Source organism: Pinus tabuliformis, chromosome 4_2 (assembly GCF_031772625.1).
Source record: "Pinus tabuliformis cultivar Carrire ecotype Pingquan chromosome 4_2, CPIR1, whole genome shotgun sequence".
NCBI lineage: Eukaryota > Viridiplantae > Streptophyta > Pinopsida > Pinales > Pinaceae > Pinus > Pinus tabuliformis.
This window is the reverse complement of record NC_142304.1, coordinates 147,461,765-147,480,296: the sequence shown is the minus strand read 5'-3', so window position 1 is coordinate 147,480,296 and position 18,532 is coordinate 147,461,765. Positions and strand designations below refer to the sequence as shown.

The 18,532-nt window shown below is 37.5% G+C and overlaps 1 protein-coding gene across 2 annotated transcripts in view; it reads left to right on the top strand.

Moving 5' to 3' along the window:
- The first annotated feature begins 949 nt into the window (after nt 1-949).
- The window catches only part of LOC149168631 (putative serine/threonine-protein kinase PBL8), an 81,062-nt gene continuing 63,479 nt past the window's right edge, over nt 950-18,532 (top strand). Inside the window, exons 1-2 of one of the 2 annotated variants that reach the window (XM_089428355.1) lie at nt 950-1,519; nt 1,823-1,901. In XM_089428355.1, the coding sequence (XP_089284481.1) occupies nt 1,481-1,519; nt 1,823-1,901 (118 nt within the window). In that variant the 5' untranslated portion in view covers nt 950-1,480. The remainder of the gene's footprint in view (nt 1,520-1,822; nt 1,902-18,532) is intronic. The other variant, XM_089428357.1, reaches the window with a different exon arrangement.

Here is an 18,532-nt window from a genome sequence, read left to right as displayed (position 1 = left end):
TTATAACCAAGGAATCCCCAAAAATTTTATTTTCTTTATTCCGAGAGTGTGAACAAGGTCCAATCCTTTCCACAAGGCAAGTAGCTCACCTTGTTATTGGTGGCCACTCCCAATCCCCACATGTATTTTGTCTCCACTTGTTCATCGGGGATACAAAGCACCCCTCCTGCTCCTGCCTCCTCTTCAATTAACATTATTATTATTTAAAGATAACAAATAGAATAAATAATAAATCAACTATAAGTCAACTTTTTATACACATTAAAAGTTAAAAACTATTTTAATATTTATTTGAGCATAAAACACGTGAAAAACAATTTTTTTAAAATATTTATTAAATCATAAAACATTTTTAAAAACATCTTGTCCTACAATAAACCACCCTGAATTATTCGAAACAGATTGGCAAATCTTTTTCCTATATAATTACTACATAAAATATTTTCTAAATTACATTTATAATATTAAAGTAACATAAAATGACCAACAACCCTTCACCAAATCTAATTAAACAAAAAAAAATTAAAACATGTCACTTGTTAAACTATCGTGAAAGTGACCATCGACCTTACGGCCAAATCCATCATATATGTGAAAATCTCATGCAGGTGAGCCACAACCTTTTCACAAGACTCATAAAGATTATAAAAATAAAACACCTTTCTTAGGTTATCATAAAGTGACCAATAATTATGCATTAGATACCTCATGTAACTAAAACTATCATGGAAGTGACAAAGAACCTTCGCAAACTATCATGGAAGTGACAAACAACCTTCTCAATGCCATGAAAGTGACCAATAATCTTTAATCAAAATACAGCATCTAATTAATACTCAGGGAGGTGACCAACTATCTTCTTAGCATTTTCACTAAGCAGAGATGTTAATCAAATCCTTCCGTGTAAAAAGAAGAAAGAAGGGGGAGTTCCCATGACGTTAGTGTCCATGTCCACGGAAACCAACCCAATAAACAATCCCAATCGGTCATGAAGAAGCACCCCTTACCCAGGAAATTTACAATGTACATTCACACAATGCATATTGGGTGGGAAATTGGAATCATGGGAGGCGATCCGGATCTGTGTCATTGTTTTGCACCCACCCAGTTCAATGAGGAAAGCGCCAAACAGTAGCTGCCAGTGGTGTTGACGTCTTCCTGCCTTCTAGATACCATTCGCCATTACCTTTCCGATTCTCCCCTTGCTTGGTCGTCGCCCGAAACCAAAGACTTTGACAAAAAATACTTTGAACTTCGGTGGAAGTACAGATGACAGCCACATCTGGGCCGCTGTGCCCATTTTAGACCAAATGCCGCAGAGTCAATAGATCCCACTTGGATTGATTGCAAGAAATCCATCTCTTCTCCGTTTGCCTGGTATTGCCTCAGACCCAAATCAATAGATCAATGTCCACATGGATTAATAGAGAGTATTATTGCCGTTTGCCATAAGCATTCATGGGTAACTGTTGGGGTGGAGATGAATCTGCTCAGAGCAGAGTGTCGTCACACAGACCAGGTAATCCAAACACTCATCACTTCTTATTGGTTAAACATCTGCAGAGGTAGGCTATACACGGTTTCCGTGATCCTAAGAGACATTAGACAAACCCCTTTTAATTAAACTAGAGAACAATTTCAATTTATACAGATCCTGTACTACCTTTTTACTGGGGCATATTTTGTGTATGCGTATTTATCAATAGCAGTTAAAATTAAGTTATGGTTCAGTACTCGGTTTTGTTATTAGGGTGGATTCTACAGCTAACAGCAGATGATAATCTTCAAGCAGCTATATTTTGTAGTTGGTTGTTTGATGTAGATTTGCGTAAAGAGAAAAGTAAGTTGCAGAAGGGAGCACATTATGTCTATGATGAAAAATGAGTTTCATGCGAATATCGGTATGAATGTACTTTGTGCCTTCATCAGCACCTTTAATGTGCATTTCGTAAATAAGGGGCAGGATGAGCTAATCTGTTATAAGTTTGATGCTAGCCGCAAAACATTTGAACCAAGGATAGTTTCTAAGTTCAAATGGTCGGTATTTTTGAAGTAGCTACCATTACAGGTACTGTAATACGAAAATTTTCCAGCTTTTACTGTAATAGCTAAAAATAACCAGTGTTGGCTGCCTTGCTGCCCCAGAGAGAAATAAGTTGTCTGACAAACGTAGAATTAAAGAAAGGATATCTATGACAGCATTCACAGAATGAATGACCAAATGATCCTACATTCAATACTGTCTAATTCATCAGTAGCCAACAAAGCGCTGGTTCACTGGTGAGGTCGACATAGTTTTAGACTTCCACCAAGGTTCCATTCTTGCTGTGGAGACTCCACTTCAATGGCACATTTAAAAAAGGATGAGGTCAAGTGGTAATAGAGGCAGAATAATTACCCCTCTTTTACTACTTGATGATAGTGCAATGTTCAGATAATTCTAGTAGAACCTAAATGAAAAAAATTACAAAAATCACGACTCTTTAAAATGAAGCCTAAAAGGCTTATTCGTAGACAAACCTTACCCTAATTCTTCTATATCTATGTTTTGTCCTTTTAACTAGCCATTCACAACTTAACCATTGCACATTCAAATGCTTATTACACTTGACATTTGGACAACCACTGAAATCATGATATAAAGACTGCACTATACCTTGATAGATAAAAGATCAAATATGAAATATCAACCCTTAAACTTGAGAAATAGAATTATGACCTTAGAAAACACTGAACATTCACACCATAAAGAACTCAAGAATATAGAGAAAAACCCTTAAGGGTAAGGTAACACCATCAAGTACTCCTTATGGAAGGGCTCACTCCACAAGTCATGCTTGCTACAATAGAATAATATCCAACATATCCAATAAATTATACTCGTGTATTTGTACTTTCTCATGAGTACTCTTAGCGTCTATGCCAACCACCCCTAATTAGTATATTATTTCTTCTTAACTACCTAGTGCACTTATTTATTACCCGTCAACTACTAGGTGGACCTATTCCATGATTACGACTACATTACATTCATTACCCCTTGGTTACCTCTCTAGGTGCATTACAGTCAATCCTCCTACGCATGTTTTGTCCTTGAAACATGAGAAGAAGCCATGACTTCTAAGCAAAGTAATCAACTGGTACCATGCATGGGCATCCATCCATACTAGTGAAATGTGCACATGGGGTTCAATTGTGGCATTTCCACTTTGATCCTGATTTGGTTCCTTCCCTGTTCCATGTTTTCATTGTACAACTTAGACTTCTCCATGCATTGCAGTTAGTCCTCCATGTGCCTCCATATTGGGTGCTTTTCTAGTTCATTTTGATTCATAGTAAGTTTGTTGATGCTCATGCTCTTGCCTTGACCACTGTTGTTTCTCTGGGTGGTGAGAATCGAGATACAACAACCTTAGTTATCAGATCTTCTTTCTTTGACTCTTTAACATGTGGTCTTTTAAGTCATTTAACTCCTTAGCTTCTTCTTCCTTCTTATACTCTTCATGGGGCCTTTCTTCATGTGCTTTTGTAGGCCCCTTTGCTTATTCTATTGAAATATGTGACTAGGTTCGGTCTTCATAATGACATATGTAATCATGATTTTATGTATTTAATGTAAAAAGATTATTATTATTATTATTATTGTTCTTGAGGCACGGGTTTCATGCTCAAGGGAAATTTATTTTTAGGTCAAGCACCCATTGAGTGCTTCTAGGTCAATTGAGTCATTGTCATACCCATTTGGGCATGTTACATATTGCAAAGAAATTTTTTATTTGAGTCAAACTAGAGTCAAAGACCCTCCAAGACCTTGTCATGGTTAAGCAACAAGTCAGCCTTCAAAAGAGCAAGTCAGCCTTCAAAAGAACAAGTCAGCCTATCTAGAAGGACAAGTCGGCCTTATTGAGGACTCAAGGAAGCCTATATATAGGGGCACTCGACCTCATTCAAGGAGGCATCCATCCAGCAACAAGAAATTTGATCAAGAGCAAGAAGAAGACCTAAAAAGGAGCGAAGGAAATGAGATCCAAAAGAAGAAGAAAATTGAAGTATTTCTGATCTGTTTTGGGCTGTATTTCTTCCCACATGCGAAGTTTAGGGCATCACCTTGCTATAGTGAAAACCGAGTTGCAGGAGGCGAGACTTTAGCGAAAAGAGACCTAATTTGCAAGCTGAATTGACAAAGAAGAGAAGGCAAGTCAAGCGAAGGAGAAGAGAGGCAAATTTATCCATATTCTAGCCACACATGTGAACTAGGGTTTTTGCAGAAGAGGCTGAAATTGTAGTCCTGCAACAACAAGCCGAAATTCTAAAGAAGGGTCAAAATTTGAAGTTGTGGAGCAAGTTTGACCAGCGTTGACTTTGTGAAAGAATAGCTCATCAAAGGAGTGATTTGACTTGGTCTTGGAGGGGTTCTTTGTCAAGGGTCATAGTTCTTGGAATTTGTCAATTGAAGTTCTATAAGAAGAGAAGAGTTCTTGTAGGTTTTCCTCTCAAGAGGAGAGGTTTTGGCCCTGGCTAATAGCCTACATCTTGTGTCCTATTGTCTCATTGATTTTATTGTTTGGTAGCTGTTTGATGATAGAGAACACTAATAATAAAGAAGCTAATCAAGTTAAGTAAAAATACAACCTTGGACTTTTTATCCAATGTTTCATTAGGTATTTCCATTAGTTTCCTTGCAAGGACTTCATTTGGTGCCCCTTTGGGCCCTTCTTGTTTAGTAAGAGAGATATCCTGCAATGTAATTTTCTTTTACTTATACTAAATATTTAGAAACTTCTTTTGCACATTAATAGTAACTGTACCAATCGAGTCCATCCAAGGATATTCCAAAGGACCAAAACCATTGATGTTCTCTTTATCCTTCTTCGCATCATGAGACTACTTGTTTAAAAATACTTGGTCATATGCTTCATTTGAAAGTATCTTTATCTTGTCCAATTTGAGCAAAATGTTTCCATATGGCAACATCATCTTTTATTACCCAAATAGCTCAAGTATCTAATTCTTTTCCCATTGATAGTTCACTTTTTTGATGTATTCTTCAATAGTGAGACCATCATCTTTTCCTATAAAATACATTATCCTTGTGAAAACCAAACAAATAGAACTAGGGTTTATAGAGATAACTTACTTTTTAATGGAGCTCCTTGGTGTGTCTAGGGTTTGAGGTGGATAAAATGGCCATAGCTTTTGCAATATTCTGTTCATTAGCTTTATGACCATAATTATGAAATGCCATGATCACTTTGCATCTATTGGCATTGGTTTGATTGAATTCTAGGCACTCTATGTCAATGAAAATATATCTGATTTGCAAATGATATGGCTATCATTAGAAAATTCAAAAACCCTAAAACAACTGATTTTAAATCAACAATAACTCCACTTCCCAGACTTCGAGTTAAATGATTTTATTTTGAACTTGGGTATTTTTTCAAGAGGAAGATAGAAAATATTTTAGAAATCGATCTGAATATTGCTATCCTTTTTTTCCCATGACAAATCTACAAAAAAAATAAAATTCTCTTCCACTTTGTGCCTAAGAAAGAGTTTTAATACCACTTGTAGTATACATTGATAGATAAAATATCAAAATATGAAATAACAACCTTTAAGCTTGAGTATTAAATCCCCATCTTTAGAAAATACCAAACATTCCCACCATAAAGAACACAATACCATAGAGAAGAACCCTTAGGGTAAGGTAACACCATCAAATACACCTTATGGAAGTAATCACTCTACAATAGATAGAATAGCATAGAATATCATCCAACATCTCCAATACAGTGATTATTGGACACGAAAATCGAGGCAATGAGTATTCCTACAGGTATATGGCAACTACCCCTTATTATTATTATTATTTCCTTTTAAATACCAAGTGGGCCTATTTACTACCCATCAACTACCAGGTATGCCTATTTACTACGATTAACTACCAAGTGGGTCTATTCCATGATTATGGTCACATTACATAGACAATTGCTTTAAACTAGTTTTCACTAATAGGGAGTAAGATGTTTGATATACCTAACATCAAATTTGATTTAGTGTAAACATAATCATCAGTGGGAAACCAATCCTAGTCGGGTTACTCTAATGTTTTTCATGCCACATTGAATTTAAGAGTGGGCTCAACATTGAGTTACATTAGATGAAATTGCAATAATTTTTAATATAGTGATTCGTATATGGCAGCATTCCTAAAATTCTGTTTGACATAACTATTTGTGGTTGACTCTCATATTTTGGTTTTGACAAATTAAATTTTACTAACAAAGAGTAAAAGGACTCGTAAGTTTGATTGTTACTAAAACTGACATAAATCCATTTTTAACTATAGATTTGTTAAGCACTAAGATAAGCTAAGATAATATTATTATTGTCCAACAAGTGACCACTAAACTAGTTCAGAGGGACTACTGGATATAATGATGTCAATACATAGTGGGAATATTGAAACAACTCCTATAAAAATAGAGTGCAAAAAACAAAAATGTGAATCTAATCTAAGTCATGTGGAAGCAATATTTAGACTCTATAGCTATAGGTAACTCTAAGAGAGTGATGTACAATACATGCGTTTCTAGGATATGGGACAAGGAAATAGGTAACAAGCAATGTGTCTCACAGCTTGCTGGATCTATCTCTCCCGGCATTCAAAGTCGAATGAAGGAAGCTCAAGATAGAGGGCTACCTAGAAGAAGCGATGGAAGAAGAGCTTGGTGACTTGCTTCATTGTTGTTTGGAGGAGGCATATCACTAGAGTTGGGACAATATTCGCTTAATGGTGGCGCGAGGTTTGGATTGACTAATTGGTGAGGCTACTGCGAATTGTGGGCGATGTGTCGATGTCGCATCGATCTATGGTCAAGGATTTGGTCACTATCCATCTGTCTCTTCGTGCCTTGAATATGTTGAACAAAGTGTAACTAAGTTCGATCTTCATGACATTGATTTTTGTAAACAAGAAAAATGAATTTATTATTATATTTTGCTGCATGGGTTTCATGAGCAAGAAGTTTATTTATTTAGTAGTGGCTTCCATTGAGAGCCTTAGGATAAATCAAAGAGTCAATGTCATGTATTAAGAAGCTCTTCTTGAGCATGAGAAAAATATATGAGTCTATAGAAATGTCAAGTAGCCCTCCAAGACAAGCACACAATCCTCCAAGACAATCACAATAAGAAGTCTGCCAGCAAAACGATGTGAAACACAGTCATGTTGGCCTCAAATTGAATTAAATATATATATCACTGTCATGTCAGCTCAATAAAAAGACACAATGTTTCACACAGTCACGTCGGCTTGAATACATGGACAAACAACTATATATACGCAGCTGAAGTCACCACATGAAGTACAGAACTTCGGATTACTCTGAAATTTCGAATGGCACAGATCTCGAATGGCACAATGAATCTCGAACAAGTGCAGGATTGCAGGAATCTCGGACAAGTGCAGGATTGCAGGAATCTCGGACAAGGGTGCAAACATCTTAGATAATTACAGTGGCACAGTGATACAGTCTCGACATAATTGTGGCAGGGAAGATCTCATTGGAAGAAACACACAGTCATAGTCTCGGTGATGAAAGGTGATTTCAGGATCCCACTGTAGCACACACAGTGTCGGCATAATCATGATAAGGTGGTCTCATAGTAACACACTCTGTCTCAAAGGTGCAGTCATGATCTTAAGCATAGATATGGTATCAATGAAGACACAATCACAAAGTTATAATCTCAATGAAGGTGCAGCTATGAAACAATCATGATCTCGGTGGATTTAGGTACAAATCTCATTCATATATATGGAGATCTCGTTGGTATGGTGAAGACCTCGATAAAAGTGCAGCAATGGTGTTACAATAGTAATGAAGATCGTGGTGGTGCAAGTAGTGATGACCCCAGTGTTATCTCAACAATGATGAAGAAGAAGATTGGTGTCTTGGTCTTGGAGTGGCATCATAGGTCAAGGGTCATGGTTTTGGTATTCGTCAATTGGAATATCTATAAGAAGAATTTTGTGCGGGTTTTCCTCTCCAAGAGGGAGAGGTTTTGGCCCTGGCAGAAAGCCAACATCGTGTGTTCTTGTCTCTTTGTTTTTGGTAGCTATTTGATGAACTAAGAAGACACACTCTAATAATAATAACAAGTGAAGATTGTGCGAAGAAGCAAAGTTAAATAACTCACAAATAGTTATCATGCTAAGAAGAATCTCACTATCTACATTGCCCTAGATTCTTCAACAGAATAGAGGGGTGAATAGTAAAGAAGGAATGATACATTGAGTGGAGGTTGGTTTGGGAGGTGACTGGATAGATGATAATGGAGACGGGAGGCCTCCTACACGTAAAGGGATAAACATATTCAATCTAGGAATTTGAAGAAATTGGAGAGAGTTTGGGACTCGTTGAATAAGCAATGGAACCTCCTCCATTGGATCTTGAAGTAAATGGGGTAGTGGAAGATAAAGTGTTCCTTAGTTCTGACCTCTTGAAGGTGACAAAGCTAGCATATCCTATTCAATTTGTCACTGTGGTGGTTTGTTGAAATTTGATGACTAAAAAGTTTCCTGCAATCCCAACCCATTTTTAATTTCACCTTATTACTCCCATTCGGTTAAATGCCCTTTCCCATAAACATACATTCAACATATAGAATTTTGGAAATGAAATTTTCAGATTAAAACACATGGGATTGTCAACACATGTTGAAAATAAATATGGACATAAACAGACCAACAACACACATAAAAATACACAGATTTTTGGTCAACTTAGACCCAGGCAAAACCCCTTCAATCTTCTTCGGGGAAAACCTGTTAGAGAGCTCTTCAAATTTATTTATCTTTCAAGTTCAGGAAAAATACATTTGCAGACAAAACAAAACAACAAAATACAACTTATCTCTTCAGCCCAAAACTCCTTGAAAACCATGCCCACTTTGCCTCGATTTTCGTGCCCACTTGAAGCTGAAAATATGTACAGTATGGATTTCTGTACTGCTGCATGAATTGCACGTTTTTTTTGTTTGTTAAGCTTGGCAGGACTCTCATTTTCGATTTTACATGTCCATTATTCACCCTGCCATGGGGGGAGGGAAGTACAAGATTTGAACCCAAGATCTCTAGTTCGGTGAGACTTCATTCTACGGCCATCGCCACTTGAGCTACCCCAGGCAGACTTTATTTATTTATTTTTTTCAAAAACTTCTCTCGAACAACATGCAACTCACAACATTAAACGCTGTTTGTACTGTACCTTCTGCTGTCTTCTATGCCTTGATTTCTGTGCCCATCTTTTCCCAAAAGTCACTCCTTCAGCTTGCTGCAACAAATTTCTCCTTCAGAACTTTTCTCTAGCTCTCAGCTTCCTTTTTCCAATCTGCTCATGAAGAATGAATGCAGTGCCTCTTTTCTTTTCCCCCTTTTGTTTCCCTAAATGACTTTTGGGCAACCCTAAGATCTAATGGCTCAGGTTCATTTAGATCAAGGGATGAGAATAAATGTTCATTTAATTCTCATTTTCTATTTTTTAACTCACATTAAATAAAGTACCCACATTGTACTTTGTCTAAAATCACTTTTCACTTTATAATTTAACATTGACTTACCACTTATAAAGTCACACTTAGGAAAATAATTATTTTGGACACTTTTCCCTAGGTAGAGACTAACCCATGGGAAACCACTTGTCTAAGGTGCATTAAAAATCAACATGGTCATCATCTAGCCGAAGCCTATGAGAGCCTTCTGTGAGTTGGCCAAGGGGGATGCAAAGGGTGTGCATCCAATGGCGAAGGGTGTGTTGCAAATGAGCCTATCTCTCAGCTCCAAGAAGTGCTCAACATAGAAGGCCATCTTTGGGCATACCCCACCTGCAGGGGTAACACAAGTGGTTTGGATAAATTGCTTGTATATGTCATCTCTGATAAACTATTTCAACTCTTGTCTAAGAGGAAGAAGGTGCCCAAGAGCATTCAGGGAGCATTTGAAAGAAGAGAGCCAATCCATTTGAATACTTATGGGCTACATGAGAATCGAGATCCTCGTAAACCAACATTGAGTTTGTCTCGATGGAGTAAAAGAGGTAGTGGTATTTGAGGAACAATAGGCGAAGTAGGATTACCTATTTCACCCCTTCCTCGAATTGACGAAGGTTTGAACCTGGTGCAAAAAACAAACCAAATGGAACACTGTCTCGAGTTGGAAGGGTTGTATGCCAAACTCTGGTAAGATGATATGCTAAGGGACTACCTATTTGCATCTGATGATGTGGTGGAGGAGAAGGGTTTGAACCTACTCAGTTGAAGCCTAGTCAGACACCATTAAACAACGCCCCCAAACCTTTGAGCTATAGAGCATAGTAGTTTAGATAAAACATTCCATGAGATACAACTTGGACAAGATGCCCTAGAAATGGTGATCGAAACATTGACTTTCTAGAAGGGCTAGTGACCCATTTCCCTTGATAACATGAGTTTGGAAGGCCTACTACAAACTTAAGCGAGGTCCTAAGAATTGCACTCCCAAATACGTGTAGATGTTGATGATCTCAATCTCCTCCCCTTTGAAGAAGAATTGTACATTCGAAAAGGTCTTCTTCATCCCATTAAAGATCATAACCTTGGTTTTATCCAGGTTAATTGTTAGTTGTCAAAGATCACATAAAAGAGTAAGGGCATCCAATTGTCTCTGTAATCCCTTTGGAGATGAGGCTAAAAGGACCACATCATTTGCAAATGGTAGGATAGATATCAAAGCATGGTGAAGGAGACATCCTTCACTATCTTGGATATGGTCACAGAGAAAATTCTCAAACTCATCATTATAGATACCAAAAAATTTGGGGCATAGGGGCACCCTTATTTAACCCCTATGGCACTCCCTATGAAATTTGATACCTCGTTAGCTGTGCGGAGATTACCAATGATCGACTCATATAGGTGCATAATGGTGGTCAGTAGGGTCTTGGATATGCCAAGGTTAGTAGGAGCACAAAGAGATAGGATGAGGACAACATTACTTCTGATTCCAGATCAGTGTGGACCAAAGGGATCATTCCCCTTCCCCAGATACCTCAGATACATTGCTAAACTAGATTCCTCACTAGCAGGCAATTGACATCACCTAGACATTAGCAACATGTTACATCATCTAGGCAGTCATGCAGTTGATGGTCTAGATTTTCCCTCAATGCTTCGGGCATCATTCAGTCTTGAGTTTTCTTCATTCAACCTCATATATTGGGAGATATAAATCTAGTGGACTATGACCTAGTCCTTGATCCTTTCCCTCTATATGTCTCCCTCCAATTGCGGTCACTTGCACTTGGATTTGAGGGTTTTTCCATGTTTTAGCATATAGCAGTGTTGCAAACACGCCGATAACATCTCGATTTTATCATGAAATTGCAAATTTTTTCCCTAGTCGATGTTTGCTGATTTTTATTGATATTTTGATGGTATCTTAATTTTGCCAATGTTTTTTGATTTTTACCGATATTTTCTCGATTTCTATGATTTCCTAGTTTTCCAGACCCTTGCCGATTTGATCATGATGCGGATTTTTGCAACATTGGCATATAGACTTCATGTTTTTATGTTGCTTCTTATTCTTTATATTGGAGACATTTTAGAACTCCTACTTTATATTGGCATCATCGTACTCAGTAGTCACATTGACCTACTTTTGTGGTCATCTGTTAGACATTAATATAATTATATTTCTTATCTTATCTTATCTTATCTTATCTTATCTAAGACTCTAAAATAAGATTTCTCGAGGAACAAAATCAAAAGCTTTTTCGAAAGTCTACAAAGCAACAATAGACTTTTGAAGAGCAGTGTCTGGCCTCCTTAATGATAGAAATAAAACTAAGACACAAATCTCTTGGTGCTTAAAAGGTCCCAAGTTAAGATCTATGTTGTTGTGCTTATATATATATATGATTGGTAACACAATATACAGTTGATACTATGGGTTGATAGAAGACATCTAGTGAAGTTTTTCCTCTTCTTCCAATAGTTGATATGATTTTATTGATATAGTGTTATTTTTTTTTATATATAAAGATTTATAAATAATTATTATTTAGCTAACATTAAATTTATTATTTACTTTATTATTAGTTTGTATGAAATATTATATTGGGTTGACATATAATAACGCCACCATTATGATGAGACAAATTTTACAATCTCTTCAATACTAGATTGTAATATATGTCTCACTTTTCTTGGTGCGATAATTGAATATAGTTTAGGGCAACTGATTGTTGGAATTTGTCCCACCAATATGTTGTTATGCCATGGTTGGTGAAATCATGCACTTGTTGAAGCTAGCTATGTTAAATTAAAATACAATATATGGGCCATATTAATGGTAATGCTGCTTTTCCACGACACTGGAGAATCCAGGTTAGGGTCTTAGAATCTCTGACACAACCAACTCAAATGCCACAACAAACTACTTTGCACAACAAAATAAATACAACAGTAAATCAACTAGTGCACAAATAGACAACTTTTTACAAATTTTCAACAACCCAACTTCGTTATATTATCAATCTGTAATACAATTGTCTAGGGATCCCGTACCAAGGATCGTGGCTCTCATACAATCACTGATACAAGAATACAAACTAGGATTTGGTGTCAACAACTATGACAACCAATTTACCTTGAACAAGATAGAACTGACCTACTAGCTGATGTATTGCACTTCACAACTCCACTTGGTCGTACCTTGTGTTGATTTGGGGTAGCATCGGATGTGCTCTAGCCATGAAAATTGGTGGAGAGGCTAAAGCACATGAGATCTCCAAGACCCAGAAATGGTTTGGGTAAATTCTACTCGGTGAGAGAGATATTAAAATAATTAATATTTTTAATGTGTTCCTAAGTCTAAACTTAGGAAAATAAAAATATTAATGGGTATTAATATAAAACTGGGTGAGAAGGTTCTAAATGACATGGATCAAGCCAAATCTAATCTTAGCTGTTGATTAGAGATTTAATCTCGGTTGTTGAAGACTCAACAAAAAAAGTATAAGAGGAAGCTTGAGGGTCAGTTGGAGAGACATTGGTTTGCTGAGAGAAATCGAACTAGTGATCAGAGTTGCAGTGAGGGGCAGTGAGTACATAGTAGAGAGGTAGAGATAGTGCCGGGAGACCAGCGCAGAGGGCCAGAGGGCCTGCGTGGGTGACGCAGAGGGCCAGAGAGGCAGCGCAAAGGGTTCTAGGCTGACGCAGAGGTCAGGAGGGCTGACGCAGAGCCTCAGAGAGGCGTTGGAGAGAGTTTCGTGGAGTAGACTTTCAAAATATCTGCTTTCGAAGAGAGGTATTACTGCCAGATAGATTTCTCTGTTGGGTGAGCCAGTTTGGCACCCAGTTGTACTCAAGAAACGCTGCTTAATAATAAAACCCTCAGAACTGCTGCACTGGTTTTCCCAAGTTGGGTTTTTTCGGGGATGATTGTCCAAAAATAATGGTGTCCCTTGTGTGTTTGTCTATTTCTTTCAGTTGATGATCTGTAGATGGTTGAGACTGCATTGTGTTTATTTAAGTATTTATATGGTTAAATAACTTGTTCAGTAATTAAACAAGTAGGTGAAATAAACCAGATAGTGCAGGAAAATTTCTAACGGGTTAGACTTAGAAATTTCAACACCTTGAATACATCTGCTGGTCCTTTTTCTCCCAATCTGCAGCAACACAAATCTTCCTCTATCAATGAATTCTGCTCCTCTAGATCACTGAACACGACTCACCAATCTGCCCTCTAGCTGATCATTAGTCCATCAACGAATTAACACATAGGGACTTCTGTGAGTTGTTCACAAATCTGTTTGTGAACAACTCCTAGGCTGCCCACTGCTACTCCTTAGTCCTTCAAGAATGCAACCCTTTGGGTCTCCTTCCCACTTTTGCCTTCCTCTGCTGCTATATGAAGACAGCCCTCTATCACTGCAAGATGTCCTTATCTTCAGCAAACTTGGGCTCAATCATGGTTCCACTTGGCTGCCCACTTTTATCCTTCAAAGAGTCAACCCTTTGACCTCCAAACTTCTGCCACTTCTAGCAGACCTTCACCTAATGTCCTTCTCAGATCTGCACTTAGGGCATCCTTTGGACACCTACTTCAGCCCTCCAATCTGATCTCACGATGCCCAAACAACGCTGTTCCAAACTGGACTATCTATCCACTAGCAAACAACATCAGCACAAGAGGACAAACATACCTTGTTCAACAACCTTCTGCTGCTCCCCTTGACCTCGGCTTCTGTGCTTCTTCTCTGCAATTTTGGCCCTCTTATTAGGGCTGACTGTAACTACAGTTACAAACCCACAAACTCGGTTGAAATGCCTCTCAAATACTGCAACCTCCTCTCCTTAATAGGCTCCTCTACTCGCTGATCCCTCGGCCCTCTTATAGCCACCTGTAATGGTCTTTTCAGCCCTCAAAACAGACCCTACAGGACTCAGCCTGTACTAGGGCACACTTCAGAAGGTTTAGACCTATTTCATGAGAGAACCAACCCTAAAACATGGCACAAAACCAATGTGGAAAAAGTCGAAGTCGGGATTAATTCGGCAAGGGTCCAAAAGTTGAAAAACTCGGCAAAGTCGGGAGTTTTTCGAAAAAGTCGGCAAAAAGTCGGCAAAATTAAAAAAATACAAAAATATTCATTTTTAAAAAAATCCGGACTTTTTCAATAAAATCCCGACTTTTTCAATAAAATCCCGATTTTTTCAATAAAATCCCGATTTTTTCAAAGAAAAAAAAAATCATTAAAGAAACTACCACGATTTTTTGGAAAAAGTCCCGATTTAATCCCGACTTTTTCGATTTAATCCCGATTTTTTCGTTTCTTAAAAAGTCGGCAAAAAATCGGCCGATTTAATCCTTTTCTTGAAAAAATCGCGTTTTGGGGAATAAATCCCGATTTTATCGGGACTTTTTCCACACTGCACAAAACTGCTCAGTTTTCTCCTCCTAGCCCTTGGCTTGCTGCATATTAAATTCAACCCTCAAAAAATCACATGAAGACACAAAACATACTTCTTTCTCCTTTGCTTGAGCTCCTTCTAATTAGCGGCTAGTTCAGAGGCAATCTTCCTTTGATGTGTTGCTCATTGGATGTGAGAAATGAGCCTCCAAATCTCTCTTATTTATATGCTTCCTAGGGTGTGCAACGACCAGCCCTTTAGGACACCTTTTCAAGCCAACCAACTTGAATCCTTTGTTGCAAGTCACATGAAACACATAAAAAATGATTTCTCTAAATCTACAAGGCCTCTCTTGGTGCTTCAAGCAACCCCTTGCTCCTCTAGGGGTGCTCTATCATCGCCAAGTGCCAAGTGTCCAAATCATGCATGGTTTCACACCCACAAGCTTGGGTGCAGAGCCCACACCTTGGGTACTTAGCCCACAAATCCCTTTTTGTGGTGTCAATTCCTCCACAACCCTGTACCCTAGGGTTTGTAGTACCTCCCAAGCTACCAATCTCAATAGGTAATGTAGGAGGAAATTTATTTCTAAGTAACCATTTGTAGGAAATTCCTATTTTGTAATATGTCAATGCAATTTAGTTTCTTGTGCCAATCCTAAATATAATAATTCAGAGAGATGAATGAGTTGGCTAAAATTTAGATCCTTGCATGCCAATATTATGTAGTCTACATTTTCTCCTATTACAAAAGAAAATTGGACAATAAAATGCACAATATGAGGTGTTAATATATCACTCATGCATAATGTAATAACTCCCTAAGTGTATAGGAGCATGTCCTAACTCATAACTAACATTTTTTCCCTATTTACCTTAATTGGCCTAAGTTACATTTATATTAGATTTTTCACCTAGGTTTATTGTCTAACTTTTATTTATATGAATTAATTAACGTTGACTAACTTGTTAAATTTTACTTATCTACCACAAACTGGTTGGGCATTGTTACAACACCTCTAACCCTTTTAATATTCCTTGAGTCTCCAACAATCGGATTGGCCATTGTTATGAACTCAACACTTTACCCAATACAAATCTCAACTAAGACAGTTTTCACAAGAGTTCAATTGGAAAAGTAATTATTTGGAATGATAACAATACCACTAGTTTACAAAGAAATTGATGTGGTTTTAACCACTCACGAGCAGAGTTTAACACAGTCTGAAATAAAAAGCTTTGGCTGCCTTTTTATTAAGCCAAACCTAGCTTATATAACTTTACATAAAGAAGACTAACTCAACAAATTTAGGAGAAATGCTCACTAAATCTTAAGAACTAGCAGCTAAGCACAATAATAGAGATAGTTGGAGGAATAAGCTCAACTACTAAATGAAAATAAAAATCTAAGGTTTCATCACTTTTAAACCAAATAATAATCTCGAACCCAAATGATGATGAGAAATATAGATGCTAAGACTAAGGACATATATTTATGTTAAGACTAAGGACTAAAATCCCTATCATTCCTCCCTACAACAGAAGCATTGGCCTCTAATTCTTTCAGAAGAGAGGGAAAATGATGTTGCATTTGATGCCAATAAATCCATTGAGCTTGATGTGGGAGCTGATGCAGCAAGGTAAGAAGTGCTAGATCCTCAATGAGTCTGGCAAGTCTTCATGATGAAAATTTGATCTATAATAAGTGGAAGTTGAACAACTGGAACAATATTTTGTTGAAAAGTGTAACCAGGTTCGGTCTTCATAATGACATGTGTAATTGTGATTTTATGTAATTGATGAAAAGAAGAAGAATAAAATTATTATTGTAATGCTTGTCTCGTGGGTTTCATGAGAAAGGAATTTTATTTTAGTGATGGCTACCATTGTGAGCTTTTAGGATTTGTCATCAAGTCATAAATGTCAATTTGAGTCTATGTCATGTATGAAGGACCCTTCTTGGGCATATTTCATTTTGTATGAGTCATTAGATAATCATAAATAGCCCTCCAAGACAAGCACAAGCATCTCCCTTCAAGTCAGCTTCAAAAGGAATAATAATATCTCTCCAAATGACATGTCGACCTAGCTGGATGACAAGTCGGCTTATTATGAGGCTACAACAACTATAAATAAGGCAGCACGTCCACATTTCAGAGCAGAAAAATCAGAAAAGTTATGAAGTCAGTAAGTAATGCGAAGATCAGCGAAAGGGAGTCCTATGGTTAGTGAAAAGAAGGGAAGAAAAATCGAAGTACCTAGTATTGTTTTGGGTCTGTTTTGAGGGCTGAAGTTATCCATACATGCAAGGAATCTTTGCTCCCAAGCTGCAGAAAGAAGCCGAAGTCTAACAGTCAGATTTGAGGAGCAGAAGGGAAGGTCTTATGAATGAATTAGGGTTTCTGAATTAGGGTCAACAATTGCAGACCTAATTGAAGGAGGCCGAAAGTCTGAAGCAGAAAGAAGCCGAAGCTGAAGAGGAGCTGAGAGGAAGGAAGGAGCAGAAGGTTGACTATCGTTGACTAAGGATTTCAAGCCAGGGAACTTGTGTCTTGGTCTTGGAGTGGCAAATAGGTCAAGGGTCTTGGTCTTGGTATTCGTCAATTGGAATCTCTATAAGAAGAAGAATTTGTTCGGGTTTTCCTCTCAAGAAGGAAAGGCTTTGGCCCTAGATAATAACCTATATTCTGTGTCTCTTGTTTCTTTATGGTTTATGCATTGGTAGCTGTTTGATGAAAAGAACACTAATAATCTAATTAAAGGAAGATCCTAATCTAAGAAAGTAAAAAGCATTCACAAGCAGTTATTAATCAAAGAGAAATCACTTAATCTCTATGCCCTAGATTTCTCAACATATTTGTTGAATGATTGGTTAGGATCTCAATGTCCAATGTTGATTTTGATATATGTTGACAATATCATGGATGCTCAACTAATTGGAACAAAATATATTGGGAACCTGAAGGGAAGCTTCAATTGATGATTAATGTTGAATCAGGCAATGAACTAGTGAAAAAAGACTACCAAATTTGGGCTTTCAAGAAGGGAAATAATTCTATAATAGGTGAGAAACTTTGAAGTTTGTAGGATGTCCTATGGAGGTGGCGTCTTCAGGTAATTGAGGCTGATGAGTGAGAAAATCACATGCCGAAGGAGGAGGTGTACCAGAATACTTTTGTTGAATAAACTTGATGCTACAAATCTGGATGATGATGTGGATAGGGTTATCAGAAAAAAATACAGAGAGCTTTTGAGGAGCAACCTGTTGTGGTAGTTCTAATGTACTGTAAATAAGATATTTGGTGTTATCTTTATGCAACAGGTAAGTATTGTTGAATGCATTAGTTAGGGCCTTTCAAGCGCATTGATAAGGTTGACCAAGCAATAGACCACAACAATCCATATTTGTCACAAGTGACTTTGGGCACAAATTTAGGACCAAAATTAAATAACACAGTTTATGCATGATTTGTGCAAATGAACCATCCAAGTGCAGGAGGATGAGGACGAGGGTCCAATGGCAAGTGTAACTAATCAACAGTGAATTTGGCAGTCAAATTTCCTTGTGA